Raw genomic sequence first — 27,785 nt, 5'->3', positions numbered from 1 at the left:
ATCTAATGACACTAATGATTTGTGACTGATGATATATTTTTTTTTAGGACTGAATTGATATGTATTTAATTTCATTATTTAAAATCTGTATTAAAATATTGAAATTAAATACTTTATTTACTTGTTTCTTAATAACCAGCATTTAGTTTTGCTTTAATCAGTTGCTTTATAATTGATGACTTTCTCCACTTATCCTTTTGTCTCTACTTTATTTTTCATAGTTCTTCTCAATGCAATTTTAGTACCAAACCATCTTAATGTGAAATAAAACCAATGATGTTAATCAAAAAAGAAAAAAAGTCCTGCTCTGATAAATCATGTGATCAGAAACAGTAACGGTGTGTTCAAACACTCTGATCGACAAACACTATTTGACCTAGTCCATGTCCTTGTAAGGACAATGATTGACTGATGAATGACGGTCCTATGATGTTTGTTGTACTGACATGCTTAAAGAATTGAAAAGTCCCTGCCTGTCAATGCCCCAACATGAAGGTTTACAAAACAGTTCTTTTACTAGGTTTATTCCTTTTAACAGGTAAGCCAACAGATATTTATTCATAGCGCCTTAATTATTAGGCTATTTCTGCTATCTATAAATGAACAAAAATAAAATTACCTGAGTAAAACCTATAATTAATAGCATTCATTTATCTGTATATCATTCATATGATCGTGTTACCTTCAGGTTTCCTCAGGGGCCAGACCCAAAGCACAGGTAAGAAAATCCAGTCATCTGCAAATGTATAGAAAATGAGTTCTTTCAGTTAATGTTTTGATACAAAGAGTTCTGTTGATCAAGTTTTAGATCTTTATATTTTAGAAATAGTCTGTAATACAGTTGGTAAGGGCTCTTGTTTAGGATAGTTTTGCTTTGTTGATTTAACAGAATGTAGGTGGATAGCATAGTCCACAGAACCTATTAGTCTTACTTCATCAACATCGATAAACGTGTTTGTGATGAAGCTCATCTTTCTCTTTTTGCCACCCTTTTTACATTCTACAGATGTTCTGGAAGCGTATATTAAAACGGATGGGGCCTGGATAGTGAAATTGCCTAAAGTTCAATACAGTGTGAAAACAGTGGAAGAATGTGCCGTCAAGTGCAACAAAGAGACTTCCTTTACATGCAGGTGCAAGTCAGACCATAACTATAACTCTCAAAATATATTGTGTAGCACTAGTGCAGACTCAGTTGATGTTAACAAGCAATGACACATGCTTTATTCTGCTTTATTATGTTGAAATACTGGGTATTTATGCTTTGCAGGTCCTTTTCGTACATTGAAAAAGATCAGGATTGCGTAACATTACCTGCAAACTCAAAAACTGATCAGATACTGCGAAGAATGAGTGCTGCTCTCTATGAGAAAAAGGGTAAGATTTTATAGCCCCATCTATTTTATCACTTTAGATTTTAAAGTTTAAACCAGATGATGGTATGAATTACCTTCAGCATACATTACTCTCGTTTAAATTAGCTTTAAGTACATTATGAATTATAAAACACTGGTTACGCTTTTTCTTGTTTTTTCAAAAGTCTACCTGAGTTAATATATAATCCAGATTTATCGAAATGTAGTGTGGTCCATGTCAGTAAACAAAGTAAAGAGGATTATCTGAAAATCTATCATCCGATGAGGGATTTCTCCTTAAAAAGCAAATGTATCAAGTACTATCTAGGTTAAACAATGAGACATGTTTCAGATTTGGCTGGCTCAAAAAATACCTGATGGATGTTGTTTTAACAATCATTCTTTAGAAGTGTCCAAACTACGGCCCGCGGATGAATTTCAAACAGCCCCCATGCATAATTTACAAATCGTGCAGTTTCACAATGTCAACACAAGGTGGCAGTACTAGATTTTAGGCCAGGGAAACAACGCGAAACGAAACAACGATACTTTTGCGCACTGCGCAGTGCGCGACTCACGAGCTCACAAATGTGTTTACTTGCTGAGTTTCTCGTTCACACGACCACTAAACAGCCAGTGAGAAGTGTTCGAGTTCGGCGTAGAGGTCTCAGGTACAAGCTGCAAACCTCTGATTTAATTAGTTTAAAGCCAGTTGAAACAGCGCTGACTTAATCAACAACACTAACGTGCAAACAGTGTTGGGTAAGTTACTTCAAAAAAGTAATTACTAATTACTAATTACATCATCAATGTTGTATTTAAAATACTTTTCTAATTACTCTGTCTGAAAAGTAATTTAATTACTCAAAAAGTAACTTACCACCAAAAGTGCACAATTGTAATGATGGGTCGAATGCGTGAGGATCCATTTGCAGCTTTATTACGATAAACACCAAAGCAGACAGGGGCAAAGGCAGAGACACAAACAGGGACAGGCAATGGTCGAGGCAGGCGGCAGACAAGCAGAGTAAAGTCACAGGCAATGGTCAGGGCAGGCGGCAAACAAACACAGTCCAAATAACAGGCAAGGATCAGGGCAGGCGGCAAACAAACACAGTCCAATAAACAGTCCAATGGCAACAGAAATACAATCCACAAGAAAACGCTCAGAAGTGATCACCGGGGCAAATCAAGACTTCGCAAAGGGTGTGTGTGTGTGTGTGTGTCTTAAATAGTCCAGGTAATGATCTGCAGGTGTGTGTGGCAATTGGTGATTGGTGCATGTGATTGGAAGGGAGGATTATGGGAAGTGGAGTCCAGGAACTGACAGGAACAGACAGTGATCGTGACAACAATACTCGATACCACGGTAAAAATTTATAAAAATACAAATAAAACAATGCTATATATTTTTTTCCAAGTAGGTCTAATAGTAGTAAGTAAAAATACCACAGAAATTGAATAATCAAATATAAAATAACTCATATGCATAGTCATAGTCATAACTGTTTAAAAAAAAAAAAAAAAATTAATCCTTATTAAAGCTTTTATTTTGTTGTTTGATTATCATTTATAATACAGACAGCCAATAGTAGACAGTAGCATGTTTTAAAGGCTGCTGTCATTAAGACCTAATGGAAGGAGACAATATGCTGTTACACATGCTGTTCACATTCACATAACCAATGCGAATATACGCCAAGATGGGCATTTTGACATAACTGTGTGTGTATTTGTATGGGGGGTGATTTCTACAAAATTTGATGATTGCTAAGCAGACTGAGAGGAGAACTAACGTGTATACAAACGCCAGCCGCCTGGCCAAAATCCCATAGTATTCAGGCATCAGACGTAAGATACGATATTTTTTACTTTGCGTCTGGATAACGTACGTGTGGATAAACACCTGGATAACGTATGTGTGGACTAACGTCTGGATAATGTATGTGTGGATAACATTGATAATGATATTTTAGCTTTATTCCTATTTTGCCCAAAGGAAGATTTAAGGTGTAAATGTTCATAAGTTGAAGGAAGCATTACAAATCTGTCTCCCTGATTGAAGCTCGGCCATTCCTCCGGCCACCTCTGTTGCACAAGCATCGCATTAACAGCTGACTTTTCTCCGTTTAAAGGACACACCGGCCATTCCAGCTGAACTAAGGCCTTCTCCTCTTAATATGGAAAATAATAATAAAATAACAAGCCCCAAAAAAAAGTGGCCATGGTAACACTGCAAGTGCGCACTTGGCTTGAAGCAGCTAAACAAATAAAACACAACAGAGACGAGCTTGACGGTCAAACATGTTTTTTTTTGTTTGTTTGTTTTTTAAGCGCATATTTACTTGGAAAAAAAATATTAAAATGGCTGCAATGGCATAAAAAAACCTTAAGGTTAGCACAACGAAATAAACAAATATATTGCATGGTTATACACGCTCGTTTGAGATGTGTTGCATTAATTATTATTAGTAGGCCTAGACTTATTTATTTGTTCTCATGTGCTTGCATTCGATTTGTCTAATGCAATAAATTGAATTATTATATTTAAGCTGTAGTTATATTTTAGGTGATGTTGCTGGGTAAGTGAATTAAGAACAGTGCTCAGTCATAAAAAAAAATAATAATAATAATGTTGTGTGTGCGTGTGGGGCGCCGGCGCGATCACTTACATTTTCGTATAAAAGCGGGGAAAAACAGCCACTCGCTTCTGCCGACATCTTCAGACAGCGACTACACAGCCAACTGGTGCGAAGTTGCAAACTCACGCGCAACTGCACTACAGCTAACGATTTTAAAGAGGCAGTGTTCACTTTCACCTTTAGACGACAAATTTAGATTTTAAATTCAATATTGATTTAAACAGAACTGTTGAACTAATTTACAGTATGTAACGCAAGTACATTATAAGTAACTGTAATTAAATTACCTAAAAATGAACAGTAATCCTTTACATTTTCAGTGGATAAATAATTTAATTACAGTAACGCGTAACGCGTTACACCCAACACTGCGTGCAAATCAGGAGAAACATTGAGCCGATCCAGATAGAATACTTTTCAACCAACAATTCAACAACATTTATCATTGATTTACTGTGGTAACACTAACTAACCGTGGTATTTTGTCAGAAATGTAGGTTAATATCTCATTTTATTTTAATTTTTAATGTAGACATGTATTAAATGAGTAATAAAGGCCAAATTACAAACTGTTTTTTGTCATAAACTTGCAGTTTTGTGCATTAGTATTTATATTAAATGTGTTTATAGACTAAATACCATAAAGCCATTCTAAATATAGAAACAATATTGTAATGACCTGGCATTCATCACCAGCAGCCGGTTGCATTATGGGTATTTGTTTGTTTTGAGTTGATTTATGTGTTATTTAAGCAAGATGGTTGGGTTTTTGCTTTAACAAAGTTATGTGTGTTTATGTTCAAGTTAGTTTGGGTGGGTTTGGTTCATTTACCGCCTGGTAAATGAACTAAAAAAAGTGTGGCTCTCACCGTCATGGAGAGAGATGTGTACGGGAGGGACTTGGCGATCTGGCCTTGCCTGTGTAGTTCTTATTCTGTGTTCAGAATAAAAAGGAGAAAAGACAGTACTGCCTTCTGCTGCTTTGTTCTACCTATAGAGACACTCATGGTTGTGAGGTGTATGGGACGCGAGTGCTCGTACTAGTAATCAGCATAGTACAAGTATATTTGCTTAGTATAGCTCCGGTTAGCCCCATGCTCTACTAAAGAACTGCCAGTTATTATAATATTTTTACTTTTTGAGGTGCCGTGTGTGGTTTTACCTACGGTGATCTAATTAGAGTACTTTTTAATTTAAATAAGAGTAGAGTTCTAATTCCGTAACACCCTTTAAAAACAATGTTGTTCAAAGTTTTACAGATATTGTTTGTGTAATAAATAATAAATCTCTGTCCTATCTCAAGCTACTCTACTGTCAGCTCAAGCCTTTGTCAAATCTGCCATGTTATAAAATAGAAAAGGGACTGGCCCCCCAGATGTGTCCACAACTTCGAATCTGGCCCCCTTTTAAAAAAGTTTGGACACCCCTGCTTTAGATCAATGGTTCTCAACTAATTTTGCTTTAGGACGCAGATTTTACTTTTAATATCATGTAGTGATCCAACACACTACCACAATTATCATAAAAATGTTTAAATATAGTCAAAAACTGCATAAGATCATCAATGTAGAAAATTATTAAGATGACATAGGCAGATAGACCATTGTTTAAATGCATAAACAGAAGTAGTGTGATTTAATTGGTTAACGCTTGGCTAATGCATGGAACAAACACCGGGCCAAAATACTATAGAGCTTGTTTTACCATATGTTGACATCAATAGATTGGTTATGGGGAGCCAGTTTCTTTTGCCATCTTAACTAAAGGTATGCACACTTATTTGGTCACATTTCAGTATTAGCATTTAGCATCTCTCCCTTTTTTTGTGTCACAAACCACAAACCTAGTGAGAACATCTGCCCTTGTAAACCATAAGAATGTACAGTAACTACCAATAAGGAAATTAATACATCATCATCATCATCAGTATGATATCAACATCAGATGACATGAGTGTACTAGCTTAACTACAATGAATGTGTTTTTAAGCATGTTGTAATGAATGCATTGAATTCCTTCATACAGAGTATTTACTGGAATGCGTGAATGGCATTGGCATGGACTACAAAGGGACAAAATCCAAGACAAAATCAGGAAAAATGTGTCAGAGATGGGAGGCATCTTTCCCCCATGTGCCAAAGTATATGTCTTAATTTTTCATTTGTGATTCTGTAAAAAAAGAAAACAGCTTTCTTACAGAATACAGAAACTACAGTGGTTAAGCCAGCTAATTAACCTCAATAGTAACTTCCCACAGCGTAACGCCAAAGACACATCCAAAAGCTGACTTGGAGTCCAACTTTTGTCGAAACCCGGATGGAGACAAGGGAGGTCCCTGGTGCTACACCACAGATCCAGAGAAACGATGGGAGCACTGCGATATCCAAGACTGCACAGGTACATTTAGCAAAGAAATTGCTAGACCTTGGTGGGCTATCATACTAATGTGGGAATCTCATGCAAAAGTTAACCTCACTATGCCCTGCTTACTCTGGAGTGCAATTGAAGTGAACACTCTGAAGAGAGCAGAGCATTACTAGTATTAATACCACTTTATCCTTTATCCATCTATATTCTGAACATCTATAAATCCAAATTTACAGTATTTCAACTTGCATATGGTCTCTTTGTGCAGTGTTTGATAAAACTGGATTTAAATCCATGGGAATATCACAACAATGACAATTAGCCTAGGCTTTAAAATGAAGAGAAGATGTGCCACACAGAATCATGTAATCATAAAGGAGAAAATGAGTTGCTTGAAACGTCCATGTGTACATTTCAATAACGGCCTTGTGGAAAAGCCCTTTTTGAAGGGATTCAGTTGCTCACTTTCATTTGGAGCAACCTTTTGAAGGGATGTACAAGAGTGCAAAAACAGTTTGAAATTTGTCCCTTGAATCTGCTCTTTAATATCTCCAGAGGAATGTATGCAGTGCAGTGGAGAAAACTACAGAGGCAAGATCTCCACCACTATGAGTGGATTTACCTGCCAACGCTGGGACTCTCAAAAACCCCACAACCACGGTTACATCCCTTCAGCGTGAGACATTATCATTTACAGCACAAAGAGGATATAGTCTGTTTTGTGCATATTTTAACTATGGTCTGTCTTTTGTAGTCTTCCTGATAAGTACTTGGAAGAGAACTACTGCAGGAACCCCGATGGAGAGCCCAGGCCCTGGTGCTTCACCACTAGTCCATCCAAACGTTGGGAATCGTGCTCCATTCCACGATGCGGTAAGCAATGTTCTTGTCAATCTTTTGTGTCAATCAAAGTTTTGTGTCAAATGGTTAGTTTGTCATTAATTGGTCAATGTTTTCTTGTAGCAACTGAACCACCCACAATTGTACCAGAGCTTACCTGTGCAAGTGGAGAAGGTAGCTCCTACAGGGGCACCATTGCGGTAACCGTCTCAGGAAAAACTTGCCAAGACTGGGCATCCCAAAGTCCCCACACTCATTCCAGAACTTCAGAGAACTACCCATGCAAGTAAGCATCAACATGATGGTTTGGATAAACTGGTTTTGAGGGACATTCAGGTTTTGATTAATTATCCAATGGTGTCAAGCCCTACACATGGAGGACCACCTTTGTTCAGAGCAGCTAATCAAGGTGTTCAAGATTACTTAAAAAATAACAGGCAAGTGTTTGATCAGGATTGGAACTAATCTCTGCAGGACCAGGCTCTTCAGGAGCTCCAACCCCATTTTAGCACACATGAACCAGCTAATAAAGGTCTTTAGGATTGCTGGAAACTTCCAGGCAAGTGTGTTGGAGCTGAAATCTGCAGGACAGGGCCCTCCAGGAGCATGATTTGACACAGTTGAACCAGAAGAAACAAACAGACACACTTCTTCAAAGTCTTATTCTTTAGAGCAAAGCTACTGTATGAAATTTTGCTTGCCCCAGTATGCCATACATATACAGAATAGTGACTACACAGGGAATGCAACTAAAGTTTGTTTTCATCCCAGAGGCCTTGATAAGAACTACTGCAGAAACCCTGATAATGAAAGAAGTCCATGGTGTTACACCACAGATCCCGGGACCCGCTGGGAGTACTGCAGTGTGCCAAGTTGTGGAGATCAACCTAGACCTGGTCTGTTTTGAAGGAGTCATTACAAAACCATATCACATTAAATGTAGATTATGGTGTCCTTTTTTTGTATTTTACATCATTTGCCCCTAGAACTGGTGAAAGAGCCATGCATAACAAATATGTGATTCCTAGAGGAGCCGGTGATCCCTGAGGGTGAGGCATGTTATGAAGGTGATGGAACCTCCTACCGTGGTGCCATGTCAGAGACCATCAGTGGAAAGAAATGCCAGTTCTGGACATCCATGGAACCTCATCGACATTCCAAAACACCTCAGAATTTCCCTAAAGCGTAAGATACTACACTGAATCTTAAACTGTTGCAAATTTGGAGTCCACTGTTTTCCCCTCTGATTTCACCAATCATGCAGAGATCTGAGGAGGAACCTGTGCAGAAATCCAGATGGTGACAGAGCCCCTTGGTGCTACACCACAGATCCCACGGTTCGGTGGGAGTATTGCAACATCGAGCGGTGTGACAGCAAGCCCAGCTCACGGGAGCCTCCTATCGATCAATCAGCAGCTGCAGCTTCTCCATTCATTTCTCCACCTACTTCTCCAGAAATAGGTTCATTCACCTACAAGCTAACAGATTAGATTAAATATCAAGAGAACTATAGTATTGTCTAAGGGAGGGTGTGAGTTATGTGCTTTGTTTCTTTTTACAAGATTGCAAGGTTGGCAACGGAGCAAGTTACCGGGGTCCCACATCCACTACTCTAACGGGAGTGACCTGCCAAGCATGGAGTTCTATGACCCCCCATCAGCATGCCAGTTTTACCCCTGAAACACACCCAGACAAGGGTCTAGAGTCAAATGTAGGTCCATGTAGAATTTCAAGCATTTTTTTAGGGCAAATCCTGGCATTTTAACACAGTTTTTACTTATTATGCTATTAGCAATGCAGAAACCCAGACAGTGATGTGAACGGACCTTGGTGCTATACAACGGATCGGAGTAAGAAGTGGGATTACTGTCAGATCCCAGGCTGTGGTAACTGTTCTTAATATTCCTCTTGGAAATACTTGACTCCAATGGCAAGGAAATTCCCAAATGCTAATTGTTTTTATCCTTGCTATGTAAGATACATGACATGCGTATTCCTTTCTAATCAGATAGCCTGAAATGCGGACAACCTTCAGTAAAACCTAAGCGGTGCTTTGGCCGGATTGTTGGGGGGTGTATTTCCAAACCACACTCCTGGCCTTGGCAGATCAGTCTTAGGACCAGGTATACAAACAAGCCACCCTCCTCTTCCTCTGTACTCATTTCCAGGCCCAGATATTATTGTAGTTATTAACTGTTATATTCTGTCATACCAGAACCAAAATCCATTTCTGTGGTGGAACGCTAATTGATGCCCAATGGGTCCTAACTGCAGCCCACTGCCTAGAGAGGTAAGTGACTTTTTTTTAATTGTTTGAGGAGACAAACATGCAAATAAAGGGTTGAAACTGTGAATTTTGCCAATGTTTAGAAGTACAACAGTTCAGTGGATCTCACTCCACTTCTGGGGATCCACAACACTGTACATTTTAATTGTCTGTGGATTCCCTGAACTGGAGTTGATAACCATGTACTGCACTAGCATATAGATGACCTCAAAGCCCCAAAGAGACATGGAATAAAAACCACAAAACTTGTTAATGGGGCTTTTATACAGCAAATGGTTTAATGTGTATGTACAACTATGCAGGTCTGAGAGTCCATCTGCCTACAAGATCTTCCTTGGAATCCACACAGAACGTGCAAGTGAAGCATCCAAACAGGAGCGAGAGGTTTCTAAGATTATTAAGGGGCCAACTGGAACTGACATCGCTCTTCTCAAGTTGGACAGGTTAGTCTTCTGTTGTCCACCGTTGATGTGTGCAACTGTTGCCATTGCAATTCAAACAACACTCTGAATCTGGTATTTAATGTTTCAGATGTTTATACTTTCTCGTATTCCAGTTTAATATGCAGATAAAAGTATGAGTGATTCAACAGTTGATTCCCCAACACTGACTCAACCAATGGCACAAGTTTTAGATGGGATTTTCTGTATGCTGGAGTAATGGCAGATAGTGTTCAGTAATCTCTATTGAAAACAGTCGCTATCTTTGTAATTCCATTTGGTGACATTAGTGGTTAAATTCAGTTCTGGCTTTTAAAACTGTAACCTCACTTTATTTACACTGACATTAAGAAGGCAAACTCATGATTTTGTCTGATTTTAGGCCTGCATTAATAAATGATAAGGTACTGCCTGCGTGCCTACCAGAGAAGGACTACATTGTACCAAGCAATACTGAATGCTATGTAACAGGCTGGGGGGAGACAGAGGGTAGGTCACTTTAACAATTAGGTATAGCAAAATGGATTCTTTATCAATTATCTTTACTGTTAGACACAATAAACATGATTGATTGTTAATTAAAGATTTCACAGTGTTCATGATTTCAAGACTTTCTGTTTTCTAGGAACCGGTGGAGAAGGTTTTCTGAAAGAAACCGGCTTCCCTGTAATTGAGAACAAAATCTGCAACCGTGCATCTTTTCTGAATGGCCGCGTGAAGGAGCATGAGATGTGTGCAGGAAACATAGAAAGTGGAACTGACAGTTGCCAGGTAAAGGAGCCTGCTCTATTTAGGGTCTCTAGATTCAGTCACCTCATTTGCTCTGATTTTTTGCAATAATTCTGAATACAAACAGATGTAGCCTTGTAAAGTGCCTTGATCTGGCCAAATTGCAAGGAAGCATTGCATGTATTTGTCACCGATAAAGCAATCCAAGAATACATTCAATAAACTGTTTTATTCAACATTGAAATACTGTTATAAAATAGTTTGGTTACACTTTATTTTAAGGTGTCCGTGTTACAGTGTAATTAAGTACTGTGTAATAATAATTAACTACATGTACTTACTATAGAGTTAGCTAGGGTTGGGATGAGGGTTTGGTTAATAGCATGTAATTATGCATAATTTATAGTTATTACTACAGTAACTACATGTAATATGTGCAACAATGACACTGTAAAATAAAGTGTTACCAATAGTTCTATCAAATTAAGAAAATGACCAAATACTTGCATGTACCATTACGTTTACATGTGCACCAATAATGTGATTATTTCTCATAATCAGAGTAAGGTCTTAATCGCAGCAAGATGTTTACATGACATGAACAGAACTCTGCACTCCAGTTTACATGCAATTTACATTACTCTGATTATTCCTAACAAGTATGGTTATACCTAGGGTTGGGTATCGTTTTAATTTTAGCAATTCCGATTCTGCTTATCGAATCAGGTTCTTACCGATTCTTGGTTCCGATTCCAATATTTCTTTATGGAGAGAAGTAAGAGCAAATACTTCAAGAATAATGTTTTTACTTTTTATTCTTGCCATATTTAGGCTGTAACCAGTACGCTGTAACTGTTAACTGTGACAGTTCGTCTAATAATGAAATAAATGACACTTTCAATAAGGAATGATCAAGCAATTACAAACCAAAACCATTTAGGTATAACACAAAAAATAAAATATATAACAGGCAGTTGCTATCGGAGGCAGTAACATAAGAGACATTAAAATGCAAAGTCAGTAATATTGAATACATTAGTATTCCACTAGGTGGCAACAAGTGACTGTTTAAAAATGAATTTTTCATTGAATCATTCATTCAAGAGTCGTTCAAAACGGTGGATCATACATTAACTAAACAAGTATTTATGAATAAAACAATTAAATAATTTTTAAAAAGTGATTGAATGATTGATTCAAATTAATATAGTCTAATTTTAAATAAACTAGAACATGTTGTCTTGTAGCTGCCCGAATGTATTTAATCGTGATCACTATTTAAAAAACTAAAGTAAACAAAACTGATTGTCAGTTTATCCAGAATTATGCGGCTCTAATTCGAAGGTGAATGTCTTTTCATCTGTGTTTTGTACCCGAGTGTGAGACGCTGCTATTGTTAATATTAGCTGTATCTGGTGCTTTGTAGCAGGACTCCTGGCTGGGAGTGTTAGGGGCCGTTCACATATCGTATATTTTTGCACACGCAAGTTCGTTATTTCAAATGTAGGCATGTTATTTCAAATGTTCGTTATTTCAAATGTTTCCAGGCGTGCATATGCCGTGGCAAGATGAAAACATCTCAACTTTTCAGAATGCCGCAATCACACCGCAGTTCATGTGACAAGAACCAACCGATCAGCTTCGGCCTTTCCGTAACAACATCGAAAGCTCAGCCGAACAGCAGATCGTAGCTGTACAGGGCGGGTTTTATTTCTCATCTCCATAAATATATCTAGTAGTAAAGCTAATGCAAGGGCTAGAGATCAATCAATCCTTTGCTGATACTTCCTCATCATCTTGGAGAGCGCAGTTCATGGTTGCATAGCAACGACAGAAGCCACGGGAGCACAAGCGCTTTGGAAAGGAGTGGCGCGGCCACATTTTCCACACATTTTAGACGCGATATGTGAATGGCCCCTTTAAAGGAACACTCCACTATTTTTGAAAATAGGCTCATTTTCCAACTCCCTTAAAGTTAAACAGTTTAGTTTTACCATTTTCGAATCTATTCAGCCGATCTCCGGGTCTGGCGGTAGCACTTTTAGCATAGCTTAGCATAGATAATTGAATCTTTGAGCATCTCGCTCAAAAACGACCAAAGAGTTTTGATATTTTCCTATTTAAAATGTGACTCTTCTGTAGTTACATCGTGTACTAAGACCAACGGAAAATGAAAAGTTGCGATTTTCTAGGCTGATATGGCTAGAAACTATAGGTGTCCTCTCATTCCGGTGTAATAATCAAGGAACTTTGTTGCCGTACCATGGGTGCAGCAGGCGCAATGATATTACGCAGCGCCTGAAAATAGGCTAACTTCCGTCAACATAACCAACGTGACCACCTGCTTGCACAGGGAGCGTGCCTTGCAACCATGGAGACATTTGTGAGAGACGATTCAGAAAATATTTACTTTGGTGCAGATCCTGAACCGTATCGATTTGAACCGGAATACACTGAAGACTGCTTGCTGCCCTTCTAAGTCAATGTAGCATTTTATATAACATAATATAACATAACGGTGTAATAAACGTACTGGCTTGAAGTGAATGGGGCTATCAAATGTGTGCAAATCAAGTCTTTGCTCATAATAGGCAGGAGAGGCAATATTTGTCACAGACACGCCAGGCACAGACACCCTCACACAGACACAGCGCACGTCATCACCAGAGTTTTAATCACGCACACCTGCAGCCCATCAGCACCCTCATCAACAGCAGCACAAAAGACTCACTCTCTCACTCAGTCACTGTCCGGTCTCGTTTGCATATGGTCTTACCTGTTTGCTTACCTCAAGTACTCCACCGAAGATACTTACCTGTCTCCAGTGTGTTCCCTCGTCTCCTCCTTGTCTCCTCGTCCTGCGTGAGTTCATCTGCGTCTGCTCCAGTTCCAAGTCTGTCATCCGTCTGCCATTCCTGCAACACAAAGACAAGTATCAGTTCTACATCCATATCTGTCATCGTATTTACCTGCCATTACTTACCTGCACTGTGTCACTCATCTGGTTGTTCAATAAACACTATTACCTGCATTCCTGTGTCGCTGTTCCCCTTCTGTATTGTAACAGAAGACCGGACCAACACCGCTGAACACCAGTATGAGCACCCCGGATCCATTTAAAGAGCTCGTGGATACTTTGCGCCGAAAACACTCACCGCCACTCCACCCACATCTTCATCAGCGAGCACTTCCGCATCTACCGCTGTTTCTTCCTCACCACCTGCCGTCGCCAGTCCCATGGCCAAACCAGCGCCCTTCTCTGGTTCGGCGGAGGATTGCAACGGATTCCTCCTGCAATGTTTGCTGGTCCTGGAGATGCAACCACACCTGTATCCTGATGACAACGTTAAGGTAGCATTTATAATCTCTGAACTAGATGGCAAGGCGCTTCGCTGGGCTGAACCGCTCTGGTCCCAGAAGAATCCCATTACCCAGTCTCTCTCCAGTTTTATCGCTCACTTCAAAGAAGTCTTTGGAAAATCCGCTTGGGATTCATCCATCGGTGAGCAGTTATACCAGTTGAAACAAGGTTCAATGACTATTAACGACTATGCCCTTGCTCAGAATCCTTGCTGCAGCTAGCGGATGGAACGAGCAGGCCCTTATCACCACATATCGTCAAGGGCTAGATCCACGTGTGCGGTTGCATCTCGCTGCATACGAGGATACCATCGGGCTTGAACGCTTCATTCAACTCTCCATTAGATTCGCCACTTGTATGCAGTCGTGTCTCGAAGAGCACCAGGGCCAGCCATTATTCCCATCTCACTCCGCCGACCAGAATCCGTCAGCTCCCCAGAACCAGCCAGCGAACCCATGCAAATAGAAAACACTCGTCTGTCTACGGCTGAGCAGCAGAGACGGCTGACCCAGAATTTATGCTTGTATTGTGGTTTATCTGGGCATTACATCTCTGAATGCCCCACTCGCCCAGCTCGTCCCATGGTGAGTGTGATTATTCCCTCTATTAATAAGATGAAACCACTTACCACTGTTGTAAACCTTACTGCTGCCGGTTTGTCTCTTCCAGTCAGTGCCCTCCTCGATTCTGGGTCAGCCGGCAATTTCATCTCCGGCGCCCTCTGCCGCCAGCTTAAGCTCCAGACAACAGCCACGCCGTCGACTTACCAGATCCACTCTGTAACTGGAAGGCCCCTCAGCCGAAGACAAGTGCGCTTCAGCGCCGGCCCGATCCAACTTCAGGTCGGCATCCTCCACGTTGAACAACTCCATCTGCTGGTTCTGGAGGAATCCACCACTGACGCGATCTTAGGGCGCCCGTGGTTGGAGCAGCACAACCCAGTCATTTCATGGAAGACTGGGGAAATCCTGAAGTGGGGTGACAACTGTTTCCTGGATTGTTTTCCTGAGTTTCCCGTTCCAAGCTCTCCTTGTTCCGAAGAATTACCAGTCTGTGCTACATCCATAGAAAGCCCCCTAGAGAACCGTTCAGTGGACTTTCCCCAGTGTTACTCCCACTTCAGTGATGTCTTCTGCCCCAAGAAAGCCTCCACGCTGCCTCCACACCGGGCATGGGACTGCGCTATTGATCTGCTTCCGGGTGAGCCAGTCCCCCGAGGGAAGATCTATTCCCTGTCCATCCCGGAGGAGAAGGCCATGGAGGAATACTTACAAGAGGCTCTGTCACAGGGTTACATCCGTCCGTCTACTTCCCCTGCTGCTTCCAGCTTTTTCTTCGTGACGAAGAAGGATGGAGGCTTGCGGCCCTGCATTGATTACAGAGCATTAAATAAAATCACTGTGAAGTTCCGTTACCCACTTCCTCTCGTCCCATCTGCCCTAGAACATCTCTGAGGTGCCACTGTGTTCACCAAGTTGGACCTTCGTAGCTCGTATAACCTCATCCGGATACCTAAGGGGGACGAGTGGAAGACAGCATTTGTGACCCCTACTGGCCACTACGAGTACTTGGTCATGCCATATGGACTTGTCAACGCCCCCTCCGTATTCCAGGATATCATCCATGAGGTGCTCCGGGAGTTCCTACACAAGTCAGTCCTGGTCTACATCGACAACATTCTGATTTACTCCCGGAGCATGGCCGACCATCGCCACCACGTTGCGGAGGTCCTGCAACGCCTGAGGGAGTTCCACCTGTTCCTCAAAGTGGAGAAATGTACATTCCACCAGCCCTCAGTGCAGTTCCTTGGGTACTACATCGATCGCAGTGGCATCCGGATGGACGAGAGGAAGGTATCTGCTATCAAGGACTGGCCCATTCCCACGACCATAAAAGAACTTCAAAGATTCCTTGGGTTCGCTAACTTCTATCGATGTTTCATTCAAGGATACAGTATTATCTCCACTCCACTCACCAACCTCCTGCGCAGTAAGCCCAAGTCTCTGTCCTGGACCCCAGCCGCCACCCAAGCCTTCAAGACACTAAAGGAAGCCTTCACCACCGCTCCCCTCCTGGTGCATCCGGACCCAGAAAAACCTTTCGTCGTGGAGGTCGACGCCTCGACCACCGGAGTGGGAGCGGTACTGTCACAGCAGCAGGGGAATCCAAGTAGACTACACCCATGCGCCGCCTTCTCCCGCAAACTCAACCCGGCAGAGATCAATTACGAATCGGGAATAGGGAGCTTCTTGCCATCAAGCTAGCCCTCGAGGAGTGAAGGCATTGGCTCGAAGGAGCCAAACATCCGTTTGTCGTGCTAACTGACCACAAGAACCTGGAATATCTTCGAGATGCAAAACGACTAAACCTGCGCCAAGCACGATGGGCTCTGTTTTTCACCCGTTTCAATTTCTCCATCTCTTATCGCCCAGGATCCAAAAATGTAAAAGCCGACGCCCTCTCTCGTATCTATGGTCCTGATGAGAGCCCTGAAACCCCGGAACCCATTCTGTTCGAGAAACTCTTTGTTAACCCCATCGTCTGGTCTGAAGAAACACTTTCCGCGTCCAATGCCTCCACCAGTGCTCCGCCGGGTTGCCCCCCAGGTTTGCTCTACATCACCCGGACACGGTGCACTCCCCTCATTCACGCATCTCACACATCACTGGGCACTGGCCACCCTGGGGTCAATAAAACCCTCTCGTTGCTTAAACAACGCTTCTGGTGGCCGAACATGGCATCGGACGTCAGGAGGTACATGGAGAGGGGGGGGGTAATGTCACAGACACGCCAGGCTCTACCCTCACACAGACACAGCGCACGTCATCACCAGAGTTTTCACGCACACCTGCAGCCCATCAGCACCCTCATCAACAGCAGCACAAAAGACTCACGTTCTCTCTCAGTCACTGTCCGGTCTCGTTTGCACATGGTCTTACCTGTTTGCTTACCTCAAGTACTCCACTGAAGATACTTACCTGTCTCCAGTGTGTTCCCTCGTCTCCTCCTTGTCTCCTCGTCCTGCGTGAGTTCATCTGTGTCTGCTCCAGTTTCAAGTCTGTCATCCGTCTGCCATTCCTGCAACACAAAGACAAGTATCAGTTCTACATCCATATCTGCCATCGTATTTACCTGCCATTACTTACCTGCACTCTGTCACTCATCTGGTTGTTCAATAAACACTATTACCTGCATTCCTGTGTCGCTGTTCCCTTCTGTATTGTAACAATATTATTACTATATAAACTTATTATTAATGGTGCTTGCCTCTGGCGAAGCATCATTATTGTTCTCTTGCATACTTATTATTCTTCTTCTGGACAAAACTTCGGCACGTAACTTGTCCCGCACCGTTTATCATAGACCCACGAATGAGGTGTCAAATCGTGCGGATTATTGAGGAATAGTGTGCTATGACTGTTATAAGCAATCAGGTGTACGATGTTCGCCCAGTGGGCAAAAAATCGTCCGAAAAAGTCCCATAGACTTTGCATTGCGACGAACTTTGACGAGTTATAGCTCCAAGCGAGGATTTCGTAGAAACATGTGGTTTACCACGTTTGAAGAGGCTGTCAGGCTCTGTAAGACAATACCTCGCAATGCGGTGTACGTTGTACCCCTGGGGTGCAAGAGCTGCCCAAAGTTGCCCCATAGACATACTATGGTGAAGCCGTGTCCATGAAACAGGGATTGCGCATACATGTTTTTCCTACTATGGTAAAATATCATAGGGATTTTGAATTGAACATAACTCTGGATCACAATGTCATAGAGACAAGGGGGTGGGCTTATTTCACTCAGGCAACCAATCAGTCTCTTAGGATCAATGTGAAGCTATCAAGCCATACCCTAGCAACCATTTAGAGCACCCTAGCAACAGGTTCCATAGACTTCCATTGAAAAAGATCAAAGGGATATCTTTGGATAGAAGTGTCATAGAAACATAAGGGTGGTCTCGTTTGACTCGGGGCAGCAAACGGCCAATCACAAATCACCTTCAACACTTCATAGCCACACCCTATCAACCATTGTCGAGCACCCTAGCAACCCAAATCCAAAGAGGGATATCTTCACATCTGAAAGACATAGAAGCATGGGGGTTGGTTTATATCATTCATACTGGCAAGCAGCCTTTGGAGTATCATCACTGGCAGCTGCCAAGCCACTCCCTAGCAACCAAACAGAGTACCCTAGCAACCGTTTAGCAAGACCTGTATCTCTGCATCAGAACATCGTACAGACATGAGGGTTGGCTCTTTTGACTCATGCTAGCAAACAGGACTTCCAACATGCTACACATGTTAGCAGTGAATAGCTACATGCTAGTAGTGATTAGCTTAGGGTTAAAACATGGCACAAACAAGTCAAATGGTCTAATGGTGTTAGCATCATGCTAGCAATATGCTAATCATGTTAGCATTTTGTTAAAAATTCGTTAGCAACATGGTAATAATTGTAGCATCATGCTAGCAACATGCTAATCATGTTAGCATCTTGTTAAAAACATGCTAGCAGCATGGTAATCATGTTAGCATCATGCTAATCAAGAGTGCCGAGTTTTGTCACTGCAAGCACCATTCACATTTTCTTCAGGAAATGTACATTCTAGTTAAGTTGGCTTGAAAAAGCCAACTTCCTGAAATGCTACTTAAACTTATTATTCTTATTCTTTTTCTTCTGACCCTAAAACCGTTGACTGCTGCTACTCCTAGAGCTTTAACTCTACATACTCCAAACTCGGACTAGACCTTCAGACTGTTCTGAAGTTAGTTGCTATATCTTTTCTAACTGATCCGACTCACGGTTTTCCTAAAAATGACTGTTAAAACTCGGAAAAATCCCATTGACTTTCATTGACGGAATGTTCAAATGAGCCAAGACTGTTCAAACTCCAACTGTCAAAATTCAAATTTAAACTATGGAAGCCCATTAGACTCAAACTCAATTAGACTCAAGTGCCATTCTATGGACTATTTCTAATCCATTGAAACTCATTCAAACTCATAAACTCGTCTATCCATCTATCTATCAATCAAACTAAATCTATCTATCTATCTGTCTGTCTATCTATCAAACTAAAACTATCTATCTAAATCTATCAAAGTAAATCTATCTATCTATCTATCTATCTATCAAACTAAATCTATCTATCTATCAAAGTAAATCTATCTATCTATCATTTATCTATCAAACTAAAACTATCTATCAAACTAAAACTATCTATCTAAATCTATCAAAGTAAATCTATCTATCTATCTATCTATCAAAGTAAATCTATCTATCAAACTAAATCTATCTATCATTTATCTATCAAACTAAATCTGTCTATCAAACTAAATCTATCTATCATCTATCTACCTATCTAAATCTATCTATCAATCTATCTATCAAACTAAATCTATCTATCAATCTATCTATCAATCTATCTATCTATCTGTCTATCAAACTAAATCTATCTATCAAAATAAATCTATCAAGCTAAATCTATCATCTATCAAACTAAATCTATCATCTATCTATCAAACTAAATCTATTATCTATCTATCAATCTATCAATCAAACTAAATCTATCTATCTATCGATCTATCAAAATAAATCTATCTATCAAACTAAATCTATCTATCTCATAGCAACCACCCAGAACAACTAAGCAACCACATAGCAACCAAACCATCATGGCCACCGCCTAGCATCCATACAAATCACCCTGGCAACATCCTAGCAACCAACCCAATTACCCTAGCAACTGCATAGCAACACCCTAGCAACCACCCAGAGTACCCTAGCAACCGCATAGCAACACATTAGCAACCACCCCGAGTACCCTAGCAACCGCATAGCAACACCTTAGCAACCACCTAGAGTACCCTAGCAACCGCATAGCAACAACCTAGCAATTACCCCGAGTACCTTAGCAACCGCATAGCAACACCTTAGCAACCACCTAGAGTACCCTAGCAACCACATAGCAACCACCCCAAGTACCCTAGCAACTGCATAGCAACACCTTAGCAACCACCCCGAGTACCCTAGCAACCGCATAGCAACACCTTAGCAACCACCTAGAGTACCCTAGCAACCGCATAGCAACATCCTAACAACCACCCCGAGTACCTTAGCAACCGCATAGCAACACCCTAGCAACCACCCCGAGTACCTTAGCAACCGCATAGCAACACCCTAGCAACCACCCAGAGTACCCTAGCAACCACATAGCAACACCCTAGCAACCACCCCGAGTATCCTAGCAACCGCATAGCAACACCTTAGCAACCACCCCGAGTACCCTAGCAACTGCATAGCAACACCTTAGCAACCACCTAGAGTACCCTAGCAACCGCATAGCAACAACCTAGCAACCACCCCGAGTACCCTAGCAACCGCATAGCAACACCTTAGCAAACACCCCGAGTACCCTAGCAAACACATAACACCCCAGCAACCGCCTCGAGTACCCTGATTCTCTATCTATCTATCTATCTATCTATCTATCTATCTATCAAAACTACTAAACTAAAACTTAAACTTTCAAACTGAAAACTCTCAAACTTCAAACTTTTAAAACTACTTCAAACTTTCTGGACCGGCTTTTTTAAGCCAACTTAAAGTTTGTCTCGACGAACTTTTTTATCTAGTTATTAAGTTGGCTTGAAAAAGCCAACTTACTGTAATGCTATTTAAACTTAATATTATTAATGGTGCTTGCCAAAGGCAAAGCATCATTATTGTTCTCCTGCATACTTATTATTCTTCTTCTTCCACTAAAATTTCTGCGTGCTACTCCTCCCGCAGCCTTTGTCATAGACCCATGAATGAGATGTCAAATCGACCGGCTCATTGAGGAGAGGTGTGCTATGACTTTTCTAAGCGATCGGGTGTACAATGTTCGTCCGGCGGGCGAAAAACTGGGCGAAAAATCCCATAGACTTAACATTGCGATGAACTTTGATGAGTCATAGCTCCTAACGAGGATTTCGTAGAAACATGTGGGTTACCACGTTTGAAGAGGCTTGCAGGCTCTGTCAGACCATACCTCAAAATGGGGTGTAAGTTGTACCCCTGGGGCGCAAGAGCTGCCCAAAGTTACCCCATAGACACACTATGGTGAAGCCGTGCCCATGAAACTGTGTGTTTTTCCTACTATGGGAAATTACATAGGGATTTTGTATTGAACATAACTCTAGATCACAATGTCATAGAGACAAGGGGGTGGGCTTATTTCACTCAGGCAACCAATCAGTCTCTCAGGATCAATGTGAAGCTATCAAGCCACGCCCTAACAACCATATAGAGCACCATGGCAACAAGTTCCATAGACTTCCATTGAAAAAGATCAAAGGAATATCTTTGGATAGAAGTGTCATAGGAACATGAGGGTGGGCTCATTTGACCCAGGGCAGCAAACGGCCAATCACAAATCACCTTCAACACTTCATAGCCACACCCTAGCAACCATTAAGAGCTACCTAGCAACCTAAATCCAAAGAGGGATATCTTAACATCTGAAAGACATAGAAGCATGGGGTTTGGTTTATATTGGCAAGCAGCCTTTGGAGTATCACCATTGGCAGCTGCCAAGCCACTCCCTAGCAACCAAACAGAGTACCCTAGCAACCGTTTTGCAAGACCTATATCTCTGCATCAGAACATCGTAGAGACAAGGGGGTTGGCTTTTTTGACTCATGCTAACAAACTGGACTTCCAACATGCTACACCTGCTAGCATAGAACAGCTACATGCTAATAGTGATTAGCTAAGTGTTAAATCAGGCTTAAAACATGTGATGAACTTTATAAAAACTCCATAGTAACTATCTGTGACAACTACCAACCACCTAGTAACAGCATAGCAACCGCCTAGCAACCACCCAGAACACCCTAGCAACCGCCTAGCAACACCATAGTGACCACCCCAAGTACCTTAGCAACTGCCTAGCGACCACCTAGCAACCACCCAGTTTACCATAGCAACCGCCTAGCAACCACCCAGAACACCCTAGCAACTGCCTAGCAACACCTTTGCAACCGCCCCAAGTACCTTAGCAACTGCCTAGCAACCACCTAGCAACCACCCAGAACACCCTAGCAACTGCCTAGCAACACCTTAGCAACCACCCCAAGTACCTTAGCAACTGCCTAGCAACCACCCATAACACCCTAGCAACCACCTAGCAACCACCCAGAACACCTTAGCAATTGCCCAGAAACACCCTAGCAAAGTAGTGCCGATTTTGACACTGCAAGCACCATTCACATTTTCTTCAGGAAATGTACATTCTAGTTATTATTATTCTTCTGGATCCTGGTCCATCCTAACCCTGAGCTCCCCTTCGTCGTGGAGGTTGACGCCTCATCCACCGGGGTTGGAGCGGTACTGTCCCAGCGGCAGGGTGAACCACCACGGCTCCATCCATGTGACTTTTATTCTAAGAAGCTGTCCTCGGCGGAGCAGAACTATGACATCGGTAACAGGGAACTGCTCGCCATCAAGTTAGCCTTGGAGGAATGGAGACACTGGCTGGAGGGAGCGCTTCATCCATTTGAAGTCATCACAGACCACCGTAACCTAGAATACCTACGGGAAGCAAGAAGACTCAATCATCGTCAAGCTCGCTGGGCCCTGTTCTTTACAAGATTCAACTTCACCGTCACCTATCGTCCTGGAGATAAGAATGGTAAAGCTGATGGTCTCTCTCGCTTGTACCAACCGGATCCAGAAAGCATGGATCCAGAGCCCGTCCTCCCTCCAGCCATGATCGTCAGTCCCATCCAATAGACCGTCAATCAGCAGATCTCCGAGGCTAACTCCGCCGACCCTGCTCCGCCGGGAGGTCCTGAGGGGCGTCTCTACATTCCACCAACTCACCGTCAGCCCCTCATGGACTTAGCTCACACCTCTCCGGGCTCTGGACACCCAGGTAGTTTACGTACCCTCTCGCTCCTGCAGCAACACTACTGGTGGCCGTCCATGCCCCAGGACGTCTCCCGATATGTCAAGGGATGCTCAGTCTGTGCCGTTGCTGACACTCCTAGGAGGCTCCCAGTTGGTAAACAGGTTCCTCTGCCCATACCACAAAGACCTTGGACTCACATGGGAATCGACTTTATGACGGACCTTCCTCCTTCCAGTGGCTTCACCTGCATCTTCGTCGTCGTAGACCGATTCTCCAAAACCTGCAAACTTATTCCCTTAAAGGGACTACCTACAGCACTAGAGGTCGCGGAGGCTTTATTCAACCACGTGTTTCATCACTTTGGAATACCAGAGGATATTGTCTCGGATCGCGGGCCTCAATTAATCTCTCGAGCTTTCTTCAAGCTCCTAGGAGTGTCAGTCAGCTTGTCATCTGGATACCACCCTCAGACCAACGGCCAGACTGAGCGGAAGATCCAGGATATCGGGAGATACCTGCGGGTATACTGCCACCGGAACCAGGACAGCTGGAGCCAGTTCCTGCCCCGGGCAGAATATGCCCAGAACTCCCTCCGTCAGACCACCACAGGGCTCACCCCGTTCCAGTGCATCCTGGGTTTCCAACCTCCACTCTTCCCATGGTCGGGTGAGCCCTCAGAGGTTCCAGCTGTCAACCACTGGTTCCAATATAACGAAGTTTATTTTGAAACATTTTGTTTCTAAGCATTCCTTCAGTGCTCCAAAGAGCATTTCTCTTATATCAGACCAGAAAAACCGATAAAAGTCCATCTTGGCCTGGTGACTTCCCTAAAGCCATTTTCTTTATAGCTGTATCAATTTCTTCAATTTTTAAATCAGAGTCACACGTCATTTTAAAATCTAGGTCAATTTTAGGAATAAAAGGATCTACTTTTTTGAAGAAATTTACAGAGTTTGCCTCAGAAAAGGATGATGAATATAGGTTTTGATAAAATTTATATACTTCATTATCCATTTCTTTTGGATCAGTTACAATTTTATTATTTATATTAGTTCATTCATGAAGTTGTATGAACAACACAAGGCATCCGTGCACATGCGCACTTTGGTCAGAGTGGAAATAAAGTGATTAAGGTATTTACATGACTGTTTATTGCGATTAAAATCAGCGTAACGTTACACCAGCTAGTGTAATGTGATTATGCTTGATTATGAGCTTAATCGCATTACTTTAATCGAAGTATTGCATTTACATGAGGTAAAGTTTAATCGCAATATTCCCAAAATCCTATTATAATAGGGTGACCAGACGTCCCCGTTTTCCGGGGACAATCCTGGTTTTTGGTGGAAACTAGAGCTGTCCCCAGAAATGTCCCCGTTTTATAGCTCGTTCAAAATAGCCGCAAATACATTGCAAAAATGTGTAGTGATTATTTTCACCAACAGAGGGAGCTGTGCAGCCACACTACACTTGGTCGCGTGCGCGCGCCGCTACTTCATGAAGCAGAGCGCCATTATCATCAGTTATCAAAAGAAACATCGTTATCGTTTTCAGCTAGTAGTAACATGCTAACTATTCATATTAAATTAAAGTAATACAGTTATGTGTTTTATAACAGGGCCTCAACAAGGTGCGGGATTGTTTTGGACAATTTAAACGTCCCCAGTCACAACGCACGTCTTAAAGGGTTAGTTCACCCAAAAATGAAAATGTCATTTATTACTCACCCTCATGCCGTTCCACACCCGTAAGACCTTCGTTAATCTTCGGAACACAAATTAAGATATTTTTGTTTAAATCCAATGGCTCAGTGAGGCCTGCATAGGGAGCAATGACATTTCCTCTCTCAAGATACATTAATGTACTAAAAACATATTTAAATCAGTTCATGTGAGTACAGTGGTTCAATTTTAATATTATAAAGCAACGAGAATATTTTTGGTGCGCCAAAAAAACAAAATAAAGACTTATTTAGTGATGGCCGATTTCAAAACACTGCTTCAGGAAGCTTTGGAGCATAATGAATCAGCATGTCGAATCATGATTCGGATCGCTTGTCAAACCGCCAAACTGCTGAAATCACGTGACTTTGGCGCTCCGAACCGCTGATTCGACACGCTGATTCATAATGCTCCGAAGCTTCCTGAAGCAGTGTTTTGAAATCGGCCATTACTATATAAGTCGTTATTTTGGTTTTTTTTGGCACACCAAAAATATTCTTTTCTCTTTAAAATATTAATATTGAGCAACTGTACTCACATGATCTGATTTAAATATGTTTTTAGTACCTTTATGGATCTTGAGAGAGGAAATGTCATTGCTCCCTATGCAGGCCTCACGGAGCCATCGGATTTCAACAAAAATATCTCAATTTGCGTTCCGAAGATTAACGAAGGTCTTACGGGTGTGGAACGGCATGAGGGTGAGTAATCAATGACAGAATTTTCATTTTTGGGTGAACTAACCCTTTAACTATATCACGTGGTGAAGGTACACTGATATTATAAAAAAGAAAAAAAAAATTCATATAATACACTCGCAACTTATTTAGTGCTTAAAATGAGTCTAAAATGCAAAATAATAGTTAAAAATAGTTAAAAGTTTAAAAAGTTGTAATTTCGGTACAGTATAAACAGCTCGTGACAATGAAAATATTAAATTCAATAATAAATGTTAAAAATATTTGTTAAATGCTTTTTTATTTATCTCATATTTATGTTGTTTTATTTTGGAATGTGATTTTTCAAAATAGTGTAATAGTTTAATAGTTTTTTTTTTTTGTAGTTAGGCCTACTGGTTAGTTTTTTTTGGTGAATTGTATTAAAACCAGACCAAAAATCCTAATAATAAAATTAAATCATAATAATTATTAATGTAAAATGTGGAACCCACAACAACTAAAAAAAGAAAAAATTTATTGTCTTCGTTTTTTAATTAATAGATAATAACAAATGAGATTTCAGTGATATTTTGACCACTCAAATACGAAATGTCCCCGGTTTCCATTTCAAAAATGTGGTCACCTTATATTATAATCGCATTATGAGGGTGCATGTAAACGCAATTAGCTTAGCAACATACCAATACCTCACTATTACAGTATTAGGGTTTTGAGTCTCAAGTACTTCATGTGAGGAGCACTATTTGTGTGGCATGCTTTGGGTTTGGAACAGAGCCATTATAATCATTATGATCACAACATGTAATCATTGCTTTAACATGCTCTTTTGTTTTTGCCTAAATGAATACATGATGTTAGCTAACTGCATGATCTGTATTGTCTTAGAACTGTACATTTCTGCAATATGGACGTTACTTTGACACACTCACCTGATAACAGATTACTCTTAATTGTAACGTAGAACATGAATTTTCTGTGAAGCTGCTTTGAAACGATATGTATAGTGAAAAGCGCTGTACAAATCAATGTGAATTGTGCATTCAAAGGAATAGTTCACCCAAAAATTCAGTATTTTACTATTATCATTTACTCACTTCCATGTTGTTCCAGACCTTTTATAACTTTCTTACACAAATGAGATTTGAGACCTACAGCAGAGGGAAAGATTTTAAATGAATAACAACTTAAATTGTGATGTGTTCCTCACACTCATTCAGGGTGACAGTGGTGGGCCTCTTGTCTGCTACGCACAGAACACCTTCGTCCTTCAGGGAGTGACATCATGGGGTCTCGGCTGTGCTAATGCCATGAAACCTGGAGTGTATACCCGCGTCTCCAAGTTTGTCGACTGGATAGAACGCATAGTGCCAGGAATATTAAGAGAAAACCAGAAAAAGAGTGAAAACCAGAAAAAGAGTGAAAACCAGTGTAAAGAGTACCTGAAAACCATACTTGAGTAAAAGTACAGGTACCTTACATTGAAAATGTCTCCATTACAAGGGACCTTTTTTTATTTTATTTTATTTTTTTCTAAAGCATAAAGAAACAGAACAGTGAATGAAATTCTAGGTCTAATTATAGTTGGGAAATAATGATTTTGGAACTATTTGCAAATAATATTTGCATTCATTTGCATTAAAATATGCACACATGTACTTTTAAATGTATACTATGTCTGTAATACAATATATTGTTATAGATAGTAAGTATAGATTCTTCATGTTAGAGAATAAATACAAAGATCTCAATCATTTGACACTGATAAGCGCTGTTAGACTGAAATTTACTTTTAAACCTTTTTGTCATCCTAACAACATACAGAGTGCTGCGTAATGAAGTGCAGCAGAGCAGTACAAGAAATTCAAATATTGGGGGAGACAAGTTGGCCAATTTGGGTGTCTATTGTGTCTATGGTGGTTACGGCCCTGAGCTCAAGTGCACAAAAAGGTCATAAGTAAACCAATATCCTTCAAAAAAGTCTTGTCACTATAGCGGATGAATAAAATAATGTTAAGTTAAATTAAATATTCAATGTCTACTTGCGCTGGATGTGTTGGTTTCGGGCTCATCACCGGCTGCAGTCATGACCTCATTTCCTAAATCAAACACCTGCGATTTAGCAACTACCTGCTAATGCACTCACATTCACGTAAAGTAGCCTTGCTGGCAAGTTTGGGTAAGTAAAGTCAAAAAACACACAAAATATAGTACCTTCAAGAATGTACCAGTACGCTCTAGAATGTATCAGCCAGCTGCTCTCGAATCGCTCTTGCGGTACTTTGATGCCATACGTCACAGTTACATGGCGTCGGCGCTGTCTCAAGTCGGACAAAATTGCTAACCGGCATGCACTGCTTCAAGTCAGACACCATCTGTGCAGCACTGAAACAAATTTCAGTTGACAGGAAAATTGACCAATCATATCGTCCTTTTAAATGGTTTGGGCTTGTCATCAGTAGGTTTGACAATG

At 41.2% G+C, this 27,785-nt stretch overlaps 1 protein-coding gene across 1 annotated transcript; it reads left to right on the top strand.

Moving 5' to 3' along the window:
* Positions 1-400: 400 nt before the first annotated feature.
* Positions 401-27,080, top strand: LOC127502762 (plasminogen-like). Its single transcript, XM_051876082.1, has 20 exons — positions 401-538; positions 689-718; positions 1,007-1,133; positions 1,271-1,377; positions 6,023-6,137; positions 6,255-6,394; positions 6,920-7,040; positions 7,119-7,237; positions 7,328-7,490; positions 7,976-8,100; positions 8,233-8,389; positions 8,469-8,665; positions 8,767-8,915; positions 8,997-9,090; positions 9,213-9,327; positions 9,420-9,494; positions 9,794-9,934; positions 10,314-10,420; positions 10,557-10,702; positions 26,533-27,080. Exons 1-20 carry the CDS (start codon positions 490-492, stop codon positions 26,773-26,775), a joined length of 2,520 nt encoding a protein of 839 aa, XP_051732042.1. The 5' UTR covers positions 401-489; the 3' UTR covers positions 26,776-27,080.
* Positions 27,081-27,785: the final 705 nt, after the last annotated feature.

This window comes from Ctenopharyngodon idella, chromosome 20 (assembly GCF_019924925.1).
Source record: "Ctenopharyngodon idella isolate HZGC_01 chromosome 20, HZGC01, whole genome shotgun sequence".
NCBI lineage: Eukaryota > Metazoa > Chordata > Actinopteri > Cypriniformes > Xenocyprididae > Ctenopharyngodon > Ctenopharyngodon idella.
Note: the sequence above shows the minus strand (reverse complement) of the source record. Positions and strands in the feature narration are given on the sequence as shown.